Raw genomic sequence first — 21,449 nt, 5'->3', positions numbered from 1 at the left:
AAACCTGGTCCCCGAGGACCACAATCTTGGCATGTGTTCACCTCCTCCCAACACACCTGATTAAAATGATCAGATTATTGTCAAACTACTGCTGATCTTGCTGATGAGCTGATCATTTGAGTCAGGTGTGCTGGAACCCCACACCTGATTCAAATGATTAGATCGTTATCAAGCTTCTACAGATCTTTAACAATCTTCATCATTTGAATCAGGTGTGTTGGAGGAGGTAAGCTACTGCTGAGCTTGCTGATGAGCTGATCATTTGAGTCAGGTGTGCTGGAACTCTACACCTGATTCAAATGATCAGATCGTTACCTTCTGCAGATCTTTAAAAATCTTCATCATTTGAATCAGGTGTGTTGGAGGAGGTAAGCTACTGCTGAGCTTGCTGATGATCTGATCATTTGGATCAGGTGTGCTGGAACTCTACACCTGATTCAAATGATCAGATCGTTACCTTCTGCAGATCTTTAAAAATCTTCATCATTTGAATCAGGTGTGTTGGAGGAGGTGAGCTACTGCTGAGCTTGCTGATGAGCTGATCATTTGAGTCAGGTGTGCTGGAACTCCACACCTGATTCAAAGAATCAGATCGTTATCAAGCTTCTACAGATCTTTAACAATCTTCATTTGAATCAGATGTGTTGGAGGTGGTAAGCTACTGCTGAGCTTGCTGATGAGCTGATCATTTGAGTCAGGTGTGCTGGAACTCCACACCTGATTCAAATGATCAGATCGTTACCTTCTGCAGATCTTTAAAAATCTTCATCATTTGAATCAGGTGTGTTGGAGGAGGTAAGCTACTGCTGAGCTTGCTGATGATCTGATCATTTGGATCAGGTGTGCTGGAACTCTACACCTGATTCAAATGATCAGATCGTTACCTTCTGCAGATCTTTAAAAATCTTCATCATTTGAATCAGGTGTGTTGGAGGAGGTGAGCTACTGCTGAGCTTGCTGATGAGCTGATCATTTGAGTCAGGTGTGCTGGAACTCCACACCTGATTCAAAGAATCAGATCGTTATCAAGCTTCTACAGATCTTTAACAATCTTCATTTGAATCAGATGTGTTGGAGGTGGTAAGCTACTGCTGAGCTTGCTGATGAGCTGATCATTTGAGTCAGGTGTGCTGGAACTCTACACCTGATTCAAATGATCAGATCGTTACCTTCTGCAGATCTTTAAAAATCTTCATCATTTGAATCAGGTGTGTTGGAGGAGGTAAGCTACTGCTGAGCTTGCTGATGATCTGATCATTTGGATCAGGTGTGCTGGAACTCTACACCTGATTCAAATGATCAGATCGTTACCTTCTGCAGATCTTTAAAAATCTTCATCATTTGAATCAGGTGTGTTGGAGGAGGTGAGCTACTGCTGAGCTTGCTGATGAGCTGATCATTTGAGTCAGGTGTGCTGGAACTCCACACCTGATTCAAAGAATCAGATCGTTATCAAGCTTCTACAGATCTTTAACAATCTTCATTTGAATCAGATGTGTTGGAGGTGGTAAGCTACTGCTGAGCTTGCTGATGAGCTGATCATTTGAGTCAGGTGTGCTGGAACTCCACACCTGATTCAAATGATCAGATCGTTATCAAGCTCCTGCAGAACTTTAAAAATCGTCATCATTTGAATCAGGTGTGTTCGAGGAGGGAACGTCTAAAACCAGCTGGATGGTGGCCCTCTAGGACTGGATTCGGACACTCCTGATGTAGATGCTCTAGCATCCAGGCTAAAAAGGAAAAAGAGAAAACTAAAACGCAGGCTTGATTTGATTAAAAAAATCTGTTTTCGTTTTCACACTTAATTTAAAAAAAGAGACAAATGGAGTTAACCCACTGTCGTTATCGATGGCTCATACGTGTCGTGATGAAGATGGAGAAGCAACAAACCCTGCCTACCTCCCTCTCCCACCTGTCAATCATCCTCTCCCCCTCGAACAACAGCACGGCACGGAGAAAGGCTCCAGCGGGGATAAACAAGACCTGTAATCCCGTCTCTCTCGCTACCGTAATGCCGCACGTACTCAGCTAATTCAATAAAGCGACCATCTCGGACTCTTGTTTTTAAAACATGCTTTTTGGTGCGCAATCAATTAAAAAAAGAGAAGAAAAAAAAGAAGCATGTAAGCGTTCTGAAAGGCCCGCTTGATTTAAAAATAGATAGGAAACAGGCCATCTGTCTCTTAGCATAGTGGAGCCGGGGAGGATTTAATCCAGATTATGGCTGAAGCACACAACCTTGTGTGTACGTGTGTGAGAGATTGTGTGTGTTTGTTGCTTGTCATCAGTGCGTCCTTGGCCGCATAGACAAGCAGCAGGTTAGCTCGACAGCTACAGGGGAGCTAAAGGGAACCGGAGCGGCGAAAGCAAGACGAGCCATTTTCCTCGTTCCTCGGCCCCCCAAAAACACAACCGAAGAGTCGCCATGGCTTTTTTAATCAAGAGCATGATCGGGAACCCGCTTTCGGGAATAGGCCTGGGCGGCGGAGGAGACAAGGAGGAGGAGGCCGCCCCCTCGGACCCGGCCAAGGCGGCGGGCATGACGCGCGAGGAGTACGAAGAGTACCAGAAACAGTTGGTGGAGGAGAAGTAAGTCGCGGCCTCCATTTTGGATTAGCGCGGGCTGACCTTGAAAAAAAAAACTGCACACATTGACTAGAATAAAAATCTTTACTTCTGCCGTTTTTGAACAAGTTGTTGCCTCTACATATCAAGGATTTTTATCTACAGTAACTTTGACCTGGTATAAATTTAGATCAATAATCTGATTTAATCTGGCATTTTATTTGGATTTTGTTGCACTTCACATGATTTGATCACAAAATGGATTCATTTGATTGCATGAAGTCAATGTAAATATTTCATTTGACAATGTTCAGGCTACATTGTGTGTAAATGCTGCATATGGATTAATAATTTCATGCGATTCAATTTTTTTGTTAGTTAGTGCTGTACTTTTATCAATAATCTGATTTAATCTGATTTAATCTGTCATTTCGATGTTTTGGCCTTTCTGGATGACATTACATGTCATGATAAATTATTTTAGTTAGCAATCACAAAATTATCTTTTAACGGAGTTTCCAATACGTAAAGTACTTAGTACCTTATTATATTTATTTAAAAAAAAGACATTTTAGTGATAATTAGTATTTTTGGGGGAAAAAAATGTGTTTGTGACGAGGCTGTTTGGGGCGAGGGGGTGGCAACCCGCGGCATGAAGCAAATCCTGTCAACCCAAATTACATAACGGGATTTATCAGCCTCTCTTGTTTTAGAAACAGTTTTTGCTATTATTATTTTAACATCAGATATATTAAACAGAAATAATTCAATCAATTTCCCCCCTATGTTGCATTAAGCCCTCCGAGATCTGAAATTGATGACAAAAATATAAAGCCTCGATCAAATTTATATAAAATTATCATGATATAACACTAAAGTTTTTTTTCAAATTCAACAACAAACGTGCTTTTTTTCCTCCTTTTTTTTAAAGGCTGTTGTGTTTTGTTGATTTTCAACTGTGCTCCTCGCAGTCTGCTCCGATAATCCCATTCTTTAATTGGCTGAGGAAAAAGTACTCACTCACCTCAAAGAAATTTTGGAAGAGAGTCAAACCTGGAACAAACAAATTGACTTTTTTTTTAGTGGGGGGGGGGGGGTGTTTAACCTAACAGCAAAAGTCAAGCGGCCCACGCCCACCCCCACCCAGCTACCTCTGCAATGGGCTCTTTACACAAATCCACTACTTCGTGAACTCAGCACCACTCCTTCATTTCCTGTCTTTCACGATTGGACAAACTGATTAATCCAGGTGTGCCCGACCTCAGTAACCACGACGACAATGGCCAGGCACACCTGGATTAATCACCTTGTCCAATCATGAAAGACAGGAAATGCAAAGAGCCCATTAGCTAACTTGTTACGACTATCAACGATTAGCTTCCAAAGTGGGACATGAATATGCGGGAAAAAAAACATTTTGTGAAATGTTACGAACGTTAAGATCATCGGACAACGATGATTATTAGTATCTTATGTTATTATTTAATGGGTGAATTTAAACACGATTTGCAGTATTTTGAATGAATGAATTGTGTTTCAGGATGGAGCGAGATGCGGATTTCTTGCACAAGAAGGCCGAGAGGGCGACGCTGAGGGTGTGCCTCAGAGAAAAGTACAGGCTGCCTAAGGTAGGCGCAGTCAAGTTCTCTTGTTAATGCAGAAGTCACCCCTCCCCCCATTTTTTTTTAACCATATGTTTTCTACGTGCCCCCACTAGCCACGTACTATACTATACTATACACGTAATTTGAATTAAGCAGCAAAATCCAACCGTTTGTATCCATCTCAGGGGGCAGCCATTTTGACTGAAAATGACATCACAGTTGCTCCGGCAATGACCAATCATGGCTCAGCTTTCTAATGTCACATGACCAAGCTCAACAGGTGAAGAAAGTTTTGGGTTGACTTCCTCTTTTAAGATCATATCAGCCCAATTGTACAAATACAACGACGGAGACCACCGTTTTGTATAAAAGGCTTGCATGCGAACGGCGTGCACGTGAAACTACACGTGGAATTCATCAGCAGCTTGATTTTAAAATCTGATTTAAGGATCGATTTTCATGTCTCAACACCACGCAAAAATAAACGGAAAGGCTATATTTGAATTTGTATTATTAATAGTAATTTTGGATAATTTGTCAGTAGATTCAAATGAATATATTTACCAGAGGGGGGAAATTGCGTCTCAAAATAATAATAATAATAACTTATCATCAGAGCTAATAATCACATCAACTGTCAAAAGAAAAAAAAAATTGTGCCAAATTTCAGCAAATATTTTTACTCAAAACGAAATGATTTTGTGATTTGCATATTTCCTTTGAAATGATAAAACATGAAATTTGGAATTACATTGTAACAGTGAAATGCAAAAGCAGCTACTTGCAACTTTTGTGGTTTTTATTTGAAGCAAAAAAACAGAAGAAACAAGAATATTTTTTTAATCATGACATTTTAAAATGGTTTCAATCAACCATATCTACCGTCATGTAAAAATGTAGTTTTCTTTGATCAGAAACACGTACAAAAAAAAAGTTAAAATGAAAACAAATGTCATACTCCACTTAGGAATTACATCACAGCAGTCATATATATTGTTAATTAAAATTGCATGTACACTGTAGAAAAAGTCTGAACACCCCTGTTCAAAGTGCTACGTTTTTGTGATTTAAAAAATAAGACAAATCATTGCAAAACTTTTTTTTTCTTCACCACAATTGTGGCCTATCATCACTTTTCAAGAGAGTCAACAAATGAGAGCATGTGGTTGCACAAGTGTGCACACCCTCTTACAACTGTATCTGGCTAGTATCAGAATGAACTCGGTCACATTCAAACTCATGTTGAATGGGAGTCAGCATGCTCCTGCCACTATTTAGAGTTCAGATGTTCTAGTAGGCTTTTTCTGACATGGTTTTGCTTTTCATCAGAAGGCTGAAGGGTTTTGATGTTTAACCTTTGTTGAGTGAACCACACCATATTTTTCCACGTGCGTTTTGGAGATTTAGATATTTTGCAAAATGTAACTGCACTTGGATGTTTGAATGTTTTTCTTTGTTTTTCCATCTTGCTACCCCTATACCGCATAGTTTAGTCATATACTGTATATGAAGATGGCTATTCTTGTCTTTCATCAAGGGCATTCCCAAGGATGTTCACTTCATGGTAATGTCACTGTTGTGCCGTATTTTCTCCACTTGCTGACAACTTTCTTGGTTGTGTTTCATGGTCCTTGGAAATCGTTTTGCACCTGTCTCCTGACTAGCAGGCGTGTGCTGACTCCCATTTAACATGAGTTTGAATGTGATTGGTTAATTCTGAACAAAGCCACATCCCCAGGTATAAGGGTGTGCAGACTTGTGCAACCTCATTATCTCAGTTGCTATTACTTGGAAACTCTTAGAAATATTTTTTTTCCCCCATTGAGTTGCAGGAGTTATGTCTTTTTATTTTATTTAAAGTTTTTATTGAATCTTTATTTAACCAATTTAGACAATTGCCATTTCCTTTGCTGACATTCCATTATGGGTAGAATAAAACACAAGAAAGTCGTCGTCATTTAAAAAAAAAAATCTTATTTCTCTTAAGCCAAAACGGGGAGACAATTTTTTGTTGAAATTAAATAACAAATGTGTCAGGCTCTATTTTCGTGCATTCTATTTCGTACATCCTGTGCCGGAGGTGGATTAGACACAGTATTGGAAAATTTGCAGATGAACTGAGAGAGGGACGTCTGTGCCACTGTGGGAGTGATCACAGCCGACTTCACAAAACATCTACAAAATAGAATCTGTTGACTCATGCTGCCGTCATTTAAATCAACTGGAAATTAAAAAACACACATCCCCATTTTTTTAAATTATTATTCAATATTCAGTTGGAGCCAGAAGTTTAAATACACTGTGCAAAAACACACTTTTAATTTTTTTTTGTCTCACTGTCTGAAGTCAAATCAGACTAAACCTCACCTTTTTCAGGTCAGTCAGGATCACCCAAAAATATTTAATTTGCTTAAATGCCACAATAATGAGAGAGATCATTTCTTAAGAGAATTTTATATGATTTCCTTCGAGGTCAAAGGTCTACATACATTTCCTTAGTATTGATGACAATTTCCTTTGAGTTGGCTCAAATGTTTTAGGATAACCTTCCACAAGCTTCTGACAGAACTCTGCGGGAATCCTGGCCCATTCCTCCTGAGGGAACTGGTGTAACTGGTTGCCTTGCTCGCTCACGCCTTTTCAGATCTGCCCACAGATTTTCGCTGAGATTCAGATCAGGGTTTAGTGATGGCCACTCCAAGACATTGACTTTGTTGTCCATTAGCTTCCTGGCCGATGAATTGAGATGATGCCTTAATATCTCCTTGAGATGTTATTTCGTCGTGATGCTGTCTATTTTATGAAGAGCTCCAGTTCTTGCTGCAGCCACCTCCGTACCTCACAGTTGGTGTATGGTGCTCTCAGGTCTACAAGCTTGCCTCTTTTTCTTCCAGATGTAACGTTGGCACTTACAAGCATATGGAAATGGCACCCAAGGATGAGCCAGATTTGTGGAGCCCCGCGATTCTTTCTCCGATTTCCTGGCCAATTTCTTTTGATTTTCCCATGATTTTAAACAAGGTTAGCAGAGTGTTGGGAGTTGTGGCTTTAAATACATCCCCACTTGTGTCATCTATTAACTCACATGTTGTCATTTAGGCTATCAGATTTCAAAGCCTCATCATTCGGGCTTCCCCTTGTTCTTTAAAAACATTGTGCTATTTGTGTATGTAAACTTTTGACCTCGAAGAAAATCATATAAAATTCACTAAGAAATTCTCTCTCTCATTATTCTGGCATTTAACAAAAATAAATAATTTTGGTGATCCTGACTGACCTGAAAAAGCCGTGGCTTAGTCTGACTTGACTTCAGACAGTGAGACAAAAAAATTGAATGTGTGTTTTTGCACAGTGTATGTAAACTTCTGGCTTCAACTGTATATATATATATATATATATATATATATATATATATATATATATATATATATATATATATATATATATATATATATATATATATATATAGCTTTTTAGACACCAGCTGAATTCTGACACTTTGAGTCTTGTATTAATGTTGTTAACCTCAATCTAACATTATCCATCTACACTAATACATTCATTGGCCGTTAGGTGTTCCTAATCTTTCATGTCTGAATAATGATAAAGGAAAATGGCCAGGTAGTGATTAGAAGAGGAGGTGCAAAGCGTGTCACCGGATTAGACAGGAAAGTGTTGACCCAAGCCAAAAATCCACTGAGCGGAGATCCCGGGATCATTTTGTACTGCTTCAGTCCAAGTGATCGGACTTCTCCTACTTTGTATTTTACATTAATAGAAAAAAGACCGGAAAAAAAGCGGACTATTACGAAACCTGTAGTAGGGATGGAGGGCACACAGAAGGTATGTCATCCATAATTTAAATAGAGCTTCTAATGAACCGTTTACAACAAATGAGAAACCCTATTTAAAAAAGTGTCTTTTTAATGTATGCCCGTGACCTTGTCCGCTATTGTGTGATGGAAGAAAAAACAATGGCCGCTCTGTGGCCTTTTAAAGCACATCTATGTATAAATCGAATTATTCCGCTCTAATGATGTTTACATTGTACGCACAACAATAAAGGCCACCGTGTCTTTATTTGAAGCGAAATAGATTTGCAGCACGGCGACAATAGTAAAAGCATACAATGGATACTTTTTTGAAAGCTGGGGGAAGGTATAGTTGAAGAGGTAAATACTTTCACGGAATAGCAGGAAGTTGTCCTCCGTCTTATGGCATTAGCGTCTTGTGTGACTCGGTGGATGTTAGTTATCTTTAGCCTGTGGATAATCCCCATCATTGGCCCTTAAAGTCACATGACCCCGCCTGGGCAGGCAAACGGATAGGTTCAACAACATAATAGCTTTTATTTTGAAATCTAGCGGGCCCTTTCACGTCTCAACGGCACCCACAATTTTGTGAACAATTAGGAATTTATATGACATCAAATCAGTGTCATGCTTCTATTTAATGTCATTATAGAGCTAAATGTCAAACATGCTGAATAATAAATGAAAATTTACCGGTGCATTCCCATTAATTAGAATTTAATTGATTTTTTTCAATGTTTTATTTTCAATAATTGTATTTATTTATCTATTTACTTTTGAATACCTGTCAGTAGGTTCTAGTGTAGTGTCTTAATGGGTGGGTCCAGACCCAAAAGTTTACAACGGTACAGACATACATTTCATTCTACAGACGTCATCATCAGTTTCTTAATAAGGTGCTCTGAAAGGCATTTTGAGCATATAGCCCAAGCATTTATACCTAAAATATAATATATAAAGGTTACAAACGTGTTCTTAAAGTCTATTCAAGTTGGTTGCGACTTAAATGCAATAGGGAAATGTTGGTCCACATGTAACAGATGAGAAACAATGCAGTATGGTTTGTACTGTATACTGTCATACGTCCTGTAATAAGTACCGGTAAGTAAGTAAAACAAAATGAAGGAATTTGGAAGTCTGTCACAACTAATCATAAAAACTGTCAAACAAACAAACAAAAATTAAAAGACATGTATTTCAACATTTTGTAAGTTTTTTTTAATTTTTGTTCAAAACCTGAAGAAAAAAATTATTCATTTAAAAAATATATGAAATTTTGAATTCCGTCACAGCTAATTATATCAATTGTCAATTTATCTAAACATTTTGTGAGATTTAAAGAAATATTTTGGATTTTGTTTTGGGGGTGGGCGTGAGTCTAAAATAAATAAAATCAAAGTAAAAAAAAAAGAAGAAGTTGGAATTACAAATTAAAAAGCATGTATCATCGCATATTTACTTATTGCTGCCTATTAAATAAATATCTTAATTTTTCCCCAAGTTTTTTGTTTTCTGAAATAGATTAGCAAAAAATATTTTTTTAAATGGTGTTTTCTCCTCCTACTACTCCTACCTGTTTGTTTTTTTTACACAATAACAGATTCATTATTTAAATAACACGGATTAAGAACGATTCATCCACTTGTTTACATCATATCTAATCTTGCATTCAATCAATTCAATCTTACATTGCTTTCATCACTTGCGGAAAAACATCATGTTAATCCGGGGAAAAAGTTGTTTACCTTTCTCATGGGAATTCCCTCGCAAACGCACAAGGCCTGCTTATACCCCACCGTTACACAAAGTTTCAGGAAAATGCGCTATGTGAATTTATTTATTTAATTTTTTTAGGTAATCCTTCTAAAAGACAAAAACATTTGCCTCGAAAATAACTAAAATGACACTCAGTGGAGCGGAGGACTCTGCCAAGGCGTAACACAAATATATATATATATATATATATATATATGATTGGCACTAATATATATACTTTTGTAATGTTGTAAACAAAAGTGAAAAATAGAAATGTATGCCTATTTTTTTGGATTCACCAAAAGTTTTAAGAAAATTGCCGTACCAATTTACACATAGTACAACTAACAAACCTAAAATTATCAGACACCCTTGCAAAAAATAAAAATTGTGTAGTGACATTCCAAGTTACTACCTACCAAGTACTTTGTATACAAACCTCAAATTTAAACATTTATTGTTGTTGTTTGACGCAGAGCGAACAGGACGAGAACATGATCGAGATTGCCGGCGACGACGTGGACGTGCCCGAGGACCTGCTCAAGATGGTGGACGAGGACGCCACCGAGGAGGAGGGCAAGGACTCCCTCATGGGCCAGATTCAGAACTTGCAGAACATGGACATGGACCAGCTGAAAGAGAAGGCGTCGGCAACCGTCACCGAGCTCAAGACCAAAGCCGAGGAAAAGTGTGCCGTCATGTGAGGAACTGACGAGAAAAAAGAAGAGGAAGAAGCTACTGTGCAAAAGCCACCATTGGATTTGTTGTTTTAGCAAAACGCGAGCAACCGATCGCTAAGTAGCCTGACGACTTCCGCCAAAGTCAAACTTTTAAACTGTTCAAACTACTTCCTGGTTCTCAAACACATGATTTAGTCACACACAAAAAAAACTTCCTGTATGTGCACCTTTATCCACATCCTCACCAAAATGTTACGTCAATTTTGTGGGATTTGTTTTTGTTGTTAGCTCAATCTTGCTATCTGTCCTACTATGTCCACAATTTTTTTGTTTTGTTTTGTTAGAACAACAAAGCTAGTGGTGGTCCAAATAATTTTGCATGGTAGCGTATAAGTTCATTTTAAGCATTGAAAAAGAAGAAAATGCTCATTTCTTGTTGAATTGAAGATCGCAGCCAGCTTCCTTGATTAATGAAAACATCCAAAATCGAAATCAACCCATTCAAAAATATACAAATCAGATATACCATGTAATTTTCAACATCGAGTGTTGTGTGTTATCAATCAAGACCTTTTAGAAAAAAAAATCCTTAAATTATTCCCCAAAAATTTTTTTTTAGGGGGGGTTGAATTTTAAAATAATTTCAAACAGCTTCCCTATTTGATTAATTGTGACACATTAAAAAAAAAATCTAAATCTAAAATAACGACCTTTTCATTTTTTTGCATCATAAACTACAACTACTGCATATACATAAAAAATCCTAAATCCACCAACTCAATAAATAAAATATTTAAAAAAAATAATTATATAACAGTGACACCAAAATACAAAATTAGATGAATCAATCCAAGTGTCCTGACTTTCCATCAAGACCTTTTTCAAATGTATTTTTCTCCCACTTATAACACAATATCCTTATTATTGCCCCATGACTTTAAAACTTTATTTCTCAGTTTGCTTTAACAAGCGTGACGATTGCAATCTCCTCAAAGAGTGTTTACAGCCTGTTGCAAATTGTTTTGACTTCCTGTTGGCTTCAATGGTTATGCTAGGTTGTTGTTGTTGTTGTTTTTGTATGTGGTGTTTGAGTTCATTGAGGCGTTTAGATCTGTTATCGACACGACATGCGCTTGTTATAATTTTCTCACGTTCATTTGAAATATACAGTATATATAAATCATAAGTGAGTTGAATAATTAATGTATATATGAACGTGTGGAAAAAATAAAGATGTGTATTATGCAGTATTTTTCAGCATGTTGGCTGCTTTGTTTTTTCTGTTTTGTTATTATTACTGTTGACAATGAGCATGCCACAACACCATTAAGATATGTATTAGCGATACATTAGCGATACAGTACATCTTTTTCCCTCAAGGTACAGTATCGATACACCAACATCAAATATGTATTACTCCTATGTCATTATTGCTATTAACTCACGCACGGGTATGCGCCGTGGCATTATGGGAAAAATGGCCGAACAAATCATGCACTGCAGACATAGCAACAAAATCATAAGAAAAACTAATAACAATTATTATTTACCTAATTTCGTGGAATTATGGCAAGAGATGCTATGTTATTAGCATTTAGCATACAAGTATATTCGAACGCATTTGTATACGGTGGAATAAATACGTCCATTAAATAAGTATGTGTCAAAAATGTTAACTCCACATTGACAATTCCACATTTCCGCAAAGTGATACATAATATAGATATTAGTTATGATTTCAAATTTTTGTATTTCTTTTGAAAAAGAACGACATCTCACATCTGCATTAAGAAATGAGACAACAAATACATTCTATTTATAAATCTTGCGATATATTAGAGCCTTATTTCTCAAGGTAAAATATTGTGAAACATATAACAAGAATCTATGTCACATGGTACAGTATCTTGATAAAGCAACATCAGTTCAGATTAATTATTGCTCTTTTGCAGATAGCGAAGAGTCCCAACACCGCTATGAAAAAAGCTGAATGTTACTTTATATTAATGAATATTGTCATATGCGATATCTTGATTTTTGACAACAAAAGTGTTGATACATCAACATCATCTATGATCTGTTTTTCATATTTTACAAGAAAAGCCGATCCGAACTATTAAGTATTGTGATGTAATGCAGATGTTGTTGTTTTTTTTATCTCCTATATTTTGATTATCACTTATAATCATGCTATGTGCATAAGTCAACGAAGGCACGCTAAAACTATCACATGATTGTGTTTTGAGTCAACATGACACGATAACATTTCATGAATTGGATTTGGAAATCGCAGCCACTAGCCACTAAAAGCGATCAAAACAAAAGCGATTAATACCTGGTGGAGGGACGGTTTTAATTTAATTGGGCATTATCCAAACACTTGTCAACGAGGGGACGATTAGTTGGGATAGAGGGAGATAGGGGGGGTCAACAGTTAAGAGTTTCACAGCAACCCAAGTTTGAGCGGCTGTGGATTTGCAGTCTGAAGATTAACATCTAATAGGATCACACAAGCCCGGCTTGTGGGACGAGCCCCTCCCACTCCATCCATCCATCCATCCAGCCGTGTGTTATTATTTTTACTCAACGTGTGACCTGTGACTTCTTGAAGATCTGATGAAATGAGCAATCATGCGGGATGAACACATAAAGATTCTCGGGACATAATATTAGGTACACGTGCACAATCTAATGCAGGGTGATGCCTTTATAGACAATTACACTAAACGGGACAAACACACGTTTGAAAAGTTTACCCAAAACGTCCGCAAAAGAGTAGAAGCTGTTCAAGCTGTCATATTTTCTTCCATTTCCACTTGAACGTATCACCAAACATTAGTTGCCCTGCAAAACAAGCCCCAAAATAAACGAAAGGGGTAAAAAAGGAAGTTGGCCGTTGACCCTGTGGTGTTAATTAGCATCTCTGTCCCCCTCCTCCTCTTTTCGGCCCACAAAGGATGAGGTCACCTTGCGCAATTAGGAAAAACTAAATAGTTTTAGGGGGTTTTAACTCTTTTGAGCAACATCATGTAATCCCCCTTTAAGCGGGATTACCACACTGATGTCAATCTTTGTTTGCTCCTAAATGGTTATCGCTGAAAATTGTCTTTATTGTGTGTTTCCCGGGAGGGCCGACCCCGCACTTAAAAAGCAGGCTTGTTTAATGGACCCGAAGGGAAAAATTAAAGCTACGCCGTCACTTAGTATGCACTCGAGCGGGACATGCGGCCCATTGGTCAGAGATGGCGCTGGCCCAAAAGGTCATTTTTAATAGAGAAGAAAGTTACAAGCAGTGACAATTTAAATACATAAAAAAAATATATATTTTTTTTAATTGTTTGGTTGTGATTCAATACTTGAGTTTACAGTACAGAATATCATCAGCATTTATTTTACTGCACTAAGTGTACCTGTGTGTGTGCCTGATGTACAGTTTGAGTCGTGGACTATCATTTATTTATGTGTTTCTTGGTATGCAGCGGGCCTAAAATGGCCACTTCAAACCAAGATGGAGACTTCCTGTCTTTTTGCCTTAATGCTATCCGGGCATAGCAACCGTGCACTGCTGCAAATAGCGAAAATCTGTGAGACAATTCTCTAAAAAAGGTGATGCTATGCTACAAGATGGTGCCCTGTGATAATTTTGTCTCAATTAGGCGTGTCAGGCGATTACAATTTTTAATCGTGATTAATCGCATGATTCTAATAGTTGACCCACGATTAATCGCAAATTTTATATCTGTTCAATAAAAAAATTTCTTCAAAGTTTTCATACTCTTGTTAACATAAAAGTGGAAACAATTATAAACTAATAGAAATATGGCCGCATCTTTCAGTCATTGATACAATAATTTCATAATAATTGAGTTAAAATTAAAAAGATGTACTGTACTGTAAAGAAATGAGTCTGATATTGATTTGTATTGAGTCCTTTTTCTGCCACCAGATGGCACAATTGCATTTGTAAGACATTGGTGATAGCTCAGTGCATTTTTCTTTTCATATTAAGAGCTATCTAATCTTTAACATGAAGTAATTTGTGAAATTATGCACATTTTTAAAATTGTAAAATACATTTTGACCCGCCTCCACAAATATGCATTATTATTACATTTATTACTGCAAAAATTTTGATGTGGATGTGTCTGCTCCATTGCAACTGGAATTCCGCCCAGTACAGGCTTTCCAAGTAAGGGGCGGTCATTAATCGCCCGTTTAAAAAAATTATGGCGTTAAAGAAACTTTAAATTGACTCAAAATTAATTAATTTTGACACCCCCAGTCTCAATAAATCTCCTCAACTCACTTCAAGATAGTTCTTTGGCAAAATAATACACCTCCATTATGCCCTTTTTGCATAATTGCAGCATATATATTTTTTAATAGAAAATAACGGTGGATAGTTAGCTTACCACCAAAAAAAAATGGACAAAAGCCTAAAATGGCTGCTTCAGATCAAAATTGAAGACTTCCTGCGTCATGGCACGGCATATGGAGATCATATAATGAACGGTCATGGTCTTCTTAGGGGGCTGTAAACATGTAATCTATGAAAACTAAATGTCATACAATAAATTACCGCACAACTAATACTCAATATTGAGGAGTGAAATAGCAGGAGAGAAGGCTACACCGAGAAGGTTGCCCACCCGTACTACTTTCAATACACCACTCCAACTAATGAGACCTCCATTCAGTTTGGCAACAATATTTGATGAAATATTAAGCTAGCAATCCTGGCAAGAAATATTGTAATTATAATTTTGTTGTACCTTAATCTGCAAGCCTAATCTTCCTTCTTCTTTCCTCGCTCTCAGACTGACATGAACATGACATCTGGAGGAGTGGAAAGATGGTTTTAAGATTGATGTAAGTAGGTCTTACACACACCACACCACAATCCGGGACGTCCCCCCTTCTGTGACGTCAGAAGCGCGCGCAGGTGGGGTGGGGTGGGGTGCGTTGGTTTAAAAGCCGAGGATGCCCCGCGCAACAATCATAACATATTTGCTAGTCGTTGCCGACCCATGTGGCTGCTTGGACCGCCTTCCCAGAGGAGGAAGAGGATGATGACCATGATGATGATGGACGAGCGAGTGCAGCAGCCTCCCTCCGCTCGCACCCTCGTCCACCAGCAACAGCAGCAGCACCCGGGCAACCCGGCCAGGGTGCACAGCATCGAGGCAATCCTGGGCTTCAAGGAGGACCTTCTGTTCCACAAGTCAGCCGCCTGCAGCCTGCCAAAAGTTGGCGGCGAAGACGCGCAAGAGCGCCTGCACGTTCAACAAAGTCACAAAAGTCGCTTCGCACAAACTTTGGATGGTACGTAACGTTGCATTTCATTTCATTTCGTTAAAAAACGTTAGATTTTTTTTTTGTTTAGTTTTGTATTAATCCTATTTTGACTTGGGTTTTGTTTTTTCAACCAGGCTATTTTATTTAGTTTCATTTCACTTTTCTTATTTTTGTTGGCTATATTGTAGTTTTATTTTAATGTAGTTTATTTTGATTTACATTTCATGCATGATTTTGTTTTTATTTTGTATTGTTTAAAAAAAAAATATATATATATATATATATATATATATATATATATATATTTTATTGTATACTTTATATTTTTTGTTTTGGTTTGTTTTATTCAATGCGTTTATTTGCTTTATTGTATTCACAGTTAATTTTATTTGTATTTAAACGGATTTAATTTTTATCTGTTTCCAGATTTTTGTTTGTTTTCCAAGTTTTTTTTATTGCTTATTATTTCTGTTTATTTACGGTATGTTTTTGAGTTATTTAAATTTGTATTTTATTTTCAAATGTAATGTAATTTACATGCATTTAATTTCGTTTTAATTCATTCAATTTTGATTTTTACTTTTAATTAGCGTACATTTCTCTTTACTTAGATTACGTATTTGATTTTGTCTTATTAAACTCTTTTTAACGTGCAACTTCGTTTTGTTTTTGTTTTTATAACTTTAGCTTTAGTCAATGCTGTTTTAATTTTGATTAATTTGAGTTCTATTTTTGCTTCGGTTTTCATTGTAGGCCGAGGAGGCTATATTAAGGAAAGTCATTAGTGTTGAAAACTCCAACAAGGAAAATAATCAATTCTAACAACTTTTGTTGCGCATGCAGGCATGTGCTGCCCGAGCGGTGCCGGTGTTGGTGACGCGCCGCCTTGTCCGGACTCGCCGGACGGGGAAGGCTGCAAGCTGTCGGACGACGAGAACCCGAAGAAGAAGCACCGCCGCAACCGGACCACGTTCACCACTTTCCAGCTGCACGAACTGGAACGAGCATTCGAGAAGTCCCATTACCCGGACGTGTACAGTCGAGAAGAGCTGGCCCTCAAAGTCAACCTACCCGAGGTCCGAGTGCAGGTATGGGAAATCGTGATATATATATTTGTTCTTTTCATTAATTTTTTTTTAGATCAAAGAAGCACTTGTAGGCTATATGCTTTAACGTAAAAAGGTTAGCCATTTAAATGCATCTTGTATAAAACAGTTAAACATCATTAGGCCTATCTTTTTTTGTCCCCAAATATAGGCCTGTCACTCAAAAATGCGTTCCTCCCCGTCTTACAAGTAGCCTACAATATAAATTGAACATTTCCCCCTCATCACAGTGTTATCAAAGTTGATTTATTTTCTTACTGCTCTAAAATACTTGGGGACAAGCCAGCAACACCGACATATAGTCTGTGGGATAATGCACGGGTCAGCAACCTTTACTGTCATTTTAGGCTAAATAAATGTTCAAAAATCTGTCTGGAGCCGCTAAACATTTGAACATTTTGATGAACAAAAATTGTGTTTTTAGTGTGTGCTGAGTGCTGCACCATAACAGAAAATATATTACATTTTATGGACACTTTTTGGACATTTGTGGATAGTTAAAAAAATTAATCATCAATTTCATCAAACCTTTCATCTCTCTTTTTCTAACAACATACATATTGACATTTACAATATATATATATATATATATATTTTTTTTTTAATCTAAATAATTCATGTTTATGTAAAACATTTTTTTACATTTCTACACTTTTTTTTCTTCTTTTTTAGCCACAGGAGAGGGACTAAAGAGCCACATGTGGCACCAGAGCCGCTGGTTGTAGACCCCTGACCTATTGTAAAAACAAAAACAAAAAACATAGCTCATCAATGATGGGACATTGAGATTTTCTAGAAATGTTGTAAAAATGATGATTTGAAAATGTAAACACTGACAGAGTATTAGAAATCAAGTGTTGCAAATTGATATTTTTCAGCTTCCTAATTATCATGCAAACTCATCTTTACATGAATTAACATGATTAGAAAATAACGGCATATGGTCTACATTATTAAAGTCAGTTTGAGCCAATCTGGTAGTGTGTATCAAACGTTCGCATAAATCACTATACTCAAGAAGTAAGTGGAGTCCCTATAGGCTGGTATAAAAGGTATTTAAGAAAAGATTGTATGAACTCCAAAATATTGGGAAAAAGTTTGGCAGTATTGTGTGGGAATATAATAATGTTGCTTTGCACAACACTGTGTTGAGCATAATAAAAACTGTATGTTGTTGTTTTTTTAAATGTCTTTAAAACTAATGTTTTGGCATATCAAACCATTGATGAGGAAAAACAAACCTTCATTGAACTCCCTCGTGGTTGCTCTCAGGTTTGGTTCCAGAACCGCAGGGCCAAGTGGCGTCGTCAGGAGAAGCTGGAAGTGAACTCCATCAAGCTCCAGGAGACCACCGCGCCCCCCTCCTTGCTTTCTTTCGGCTGTTCCCCCGCCACAGGTTCAATGGAGCCCTGGTTGGCCTCCCCAATCGGGGCCTCCGCCACCCTACAGTCCCTCCCGGGCTTCATAGGAGGAGGTGGCGCCTACGCCACCTCGCCTCCCACTTCGGTGCCGCCCTCCTTCCTCAATGCCCCCACCCTGGGGCATTCCCCCCACCTGCCCCGGATGGGCTCCATGTGCCCGCCGCCGCTATCGGCCTACCAGTGCTCGCCAGACCCGAGGAACTCCAGCATTGCCTCATTGAGGCTGAAGGCCAAAGAACACATTCAGTTTATTGGCAAGACGTGGTGATGGTTACACCCAATGGAATTGTGAGGCCGACGTTGCTGTGGCAACAACCTGGCAGGCACAAACTTTGGAAAACTTTTTATAGTTGTCAGATTTCTGTTCATTCAGTTTCATTCTTACTGGTTGCAACAAGCATTGTCTATTTATTTTACACTTCTAAATGTAAAGAAAAAATAATTCTAATCTTTTTTTGGGGTATAAAATCTGTCCAATGTGAATATTTTCTATACAATAAACATTATATGTAATATCAAAACGGGAATATTGTGAAAGCTCCAAGCTTGAAAACAACCCATGCCAAGATGAAGATTTGTTTGGATTCTGAAACTATTTCTCCCATAAGGAAACACAGTGGTGCCTTGAAGTACGAGTTAGCATTAAGCTAGTAGATTTTAAGGCAAAATGATGTGATTGATTTAAATACAAGACATGTAATTCACTTTGTTTTATGTTTAATTTGACAGTAAACCTGAGCTATAAGTGGCATTAAACAGCTTGAAGACGCTTTCTCAAAGAATAACTGATCATCTGCCAAATGGCTGCTTGTTGTGAAGCGAGTTGAGCTGTGGTCACTGCCACCAGCAGTCGATTCACAAATTGTTGCTAACAAGTCAAAGCAAATCAGTTGTAAATCAGGTCAACTGTATCTCAACAGTCACGCGTTTTAATGGTCATATGACTAAAACCCAAGTTAACCACTGATTGCTGAGAATACTGCACAGATAATCGAACCCAAAGTCCGCGACAAGCACAGACAGTGACCCCCTCCCAATTTAAGACTATTTGCGGCGATCGAAGGCTTTTATCTGCCGTGATTGGATCCCGACGATGTTACATGCTATGCTAACGGCCACAGTGAACGCAAGTGAACTCGTTGCACACTCGAATGGGAAAAGTGAAAGTATGGAAGAGGTCTCGCGATACTAGTCGCAAAATCATGGCGTTTGAGCAGTGCTAAGTGCTAACGGTGCAGTCTTCTTTCGATTCAGTCACCAAATGAGCGTAGTTTTACAGCGCGTGTTGGCACCAGCCTGAGTGCACTCTTCCAATTGCACTAATTTTCAGGTCGCCATCCGGGCGAATGGTAGCCTAAACTAAGTTCAACCGACGCGGTTTTTGGTCGCCATTGGCGAGCTGGCGAACGCTAAAGCTCAGCCCTAATTAGTAGATTAACACCTTAGCTATTCATAATGAGAACTCCTGTGCAAGCCTCTGGCCAATAGTTTTCCGACTGTATTCGGGTTTGAATTTCCTGCCCTGTCTGGGGATGTGACATCATTTTCTTTTAAAAGAAAAAAAAAGGGGGGGGAGGGGATATTCAGTTTCTTTTTTGGGCGACAGGTGGCAGTAGTGATTCAAAATTAAATTTTCTGTGTTCAGTAGCTTTAATAAAACACAAATCAGTCTTAACTGTAATAACAAAGACGTAATGATGATGATGTAATATGATAATGTAAAATTTAGTTGTGATCTTTTTAAAGAACTCCTTTATGTCATGATGACTAGCCTTTAGGCTTTTCAACTTTTTGTAACTTTGACTTGATCTACCAAGATTCCAGGTAAAGTTTATTATCCCCCTAAACTTTGGTCGAAACCTGAATTACAGGTTCTCAGAGATGTAGAAAATCTATTACAAGGCTTGTTAGTTTAGTTTTAGTCTATCAGTAAGTTATGCTAACACACTATTGGAGATATGATGGCAAAAACACTTCTAGGCCATAAATATTTGATATTTTGTGGTGTCTGAACGTACACTGCTGTGCAAAATACAAGGTGACCCAAAAGTCACACACATTTCCTTTTTGTCATTTCAGAATAGCATTCGGACAGATGTGAGGCCATCAGCATTTGACAGCTTAGGCTTTGCAGTTTGTGTAGACAAATCAACACGCTTCAAACAAAAGATTGTGCTGCTCAAAGTTTATACTCTCTCTGAAGCATCCGTCAAATTCCATTTATGTTCTCGAGTTATAATGCAACTCTCCAGACAGACTTTCGACTCAAAGAGTTCGATGTTTTGGTTTTGGTTTGTCAAGAACACATCCTGTTTCTTGCCAATTAATTAACTACAATTAGAGGAGTGTGACCTAAAGCTTCTCAAAGTGCCTCTGAACTGCTGAAACAGAAAAGCCTAAGCTGTCAAATGCAGATGACCTCATTTGTGTCTGAATGATACCTGAAACAAAAAAAAATTGAAAAGTACTGTAGTTCATTGCACCAAACTCAAAATTGAGTATGTTGTGAGTGACTGTCATAAACTTCGTAGCCAGTGTATTCACGTGGAAGAGAGCAGTTAAGTGCCCCCTAGTGGTGGCACGCTATAATAATGAAAACAAAAGCAACAATGAAGGTATGAAAACGTGTGTACAAATCATCATTGAATACATTTCAAGTTGCTGACAAGACAAAAAACATTTCTATATTCGTTAAATGTCTAGCTTTAAGCAAACATGCCTTCCATCAACACATAAAATAAACACTAAGGGTCTTTCTTACATCTAAGAAGCTTAACCTGGCTAGCTTCCTCCCGGCCACAGAGAGAATGACTTCTTTCCTTCTCATTAACTCCCGTAAACATTATCCCATCCGTCGGCAGGATTAGAAGCGTAATCATGGGGTGAAAGTGGCTTGTTGCCCCTTTGTTCACCAATCAGCCGTGAACCAAACGAGGAACGAGGACACAAGAGGAAACGTTTCCTTTGGGCATTAAGAGGGAAGACGTGTGCAACCAACTTGTTGCAATTAGTGCTCGCCATTGTGTGAAAACCGAAAGGGACCAAAACATTCTCTGTCAATGTGGGCCCTACTGTTTTATGCATGCTGTGTATGTGCATATGAGAGAGAGAGAGAGAGAGAGAGAGAGAGAGAGAGAGAGAGAGAGAGAGAGAGAGAGAGAGAGAGAGAGAGAGAGAGAGAGAGAGAGAGAAAATTCATTTATCTGTT

The 21,449-nt window shown here is 38.1% G+C and overlaps 2 protein-coding genes across 2 annotated transcripts; both read left to right on the top strand.

The window, feature by feature from the left end:
• Nucleotides 1–2,248: 2,248 nt before the first annotated feature.
• cplx4a (complexin 4a) lies at nt 2,249–11,669 on the top strand. The gene is made up of 3 exons (XM_086097570.1): nt 2,249–2,592; nt 4,109–4,196; nt 10,216–11,669. Exons 1-3 carry the CDS (start codon nt 2,429–2,431, stop codon nt 10,441–10,443), a joined length of 480 nt encoding a protein of 159 aa, XP_085953696.1. The 5' UTR covers nt 2,249–2,428; the 3' UTR covers nt 10,444–11,669.
• Nucleotides 11,670–15,439: 3,770 nt separating this feature from the next.
• On the top strand, nt 15,440–21,343 carry rax (retina and anterior neural fold homeobox). Its single transcript, XM_086096817.1, has 3 exons — nt 15,440–15,741; nt 16,558–16,802; nt 18,093–21,343. Exons 1-3 carry the CDS (start codon nt 15,447–15,449, stop codon nt 18,507–18,509), a joined length of 957 nt encoding a protein of 318 aa, XP_085952943.1. The 5' UTR covers nt 15,440–15,446; the 3' UTR covers nt 18,510–21,343.
• Nucleotides 21,344–21,449: the final 106 nt, after the last annotated feature.

Source organism: Leptonotus elevatus, chromosome 15 (genome assembly GCF_054856555.1).
Source record: "Leptonotus elevatus isolate MCC_2025b chromosome 15, RoL_Lele_1.0, whole genome shotgun sequence".
NCBI lineage: Eukaryota > Metazoa > Chordata > Actinopteri > Syngnathiformes > Syngnathidae > Leptonotus > Leptonotus elevatus.
Note: the sequence above shows the minus strand (reverse complement) of the source record. Positions and strands in the feature narration are given on the sequence as shown.

Excerpts from the sequence above, each read along its gene's own strand:
- cplx4a (XM_086097570.1), top strand. The coding sequence starts at position 2,429 with ATGGCTTTTTTAATCAAGAGCATGATCGGGAACCCGCTTTCGGGAATA. Across the intron at positions 2,593-4,108 it reads AAACAGTTGGTGGAGGAGAA|GATGGAGCGAGATGCGGATT; the intron begins GTAAGTCGCGGC and ends ATTGTGTTTCAG. Across the intron at positions 4,197-10,215 it reads AAAAGTACAGGCTGCCTAAG|AGCGAACAGGACGAGAACAT; the intron begins GTAGGCGCAGTC and ends TGTTTGACGCAG.
- rax (XM_086096817.1), top strand. The coding sequence starts at position 15,447 with ATGTGGCTGCTTGGACCGCCTTCCCAGAGGAGGAAGAGGATGATGACC. Across the intron at positions 15,742-16,557 it reads CTTCGCACAAACTTTGGATG|GCATGTGCTGCCCGAGCGGT; the intron begins GTACGTAACGTT and ends TTGCGCATGCAG. Across the intron at positions 16,803-18,092 it reads TACCCGAGGTCCGAGTGCAG|GTTTGGTTCCAGAACCGCAG; the intron begins GTATGGGAAATC and ends GGTTGCTCTCAG.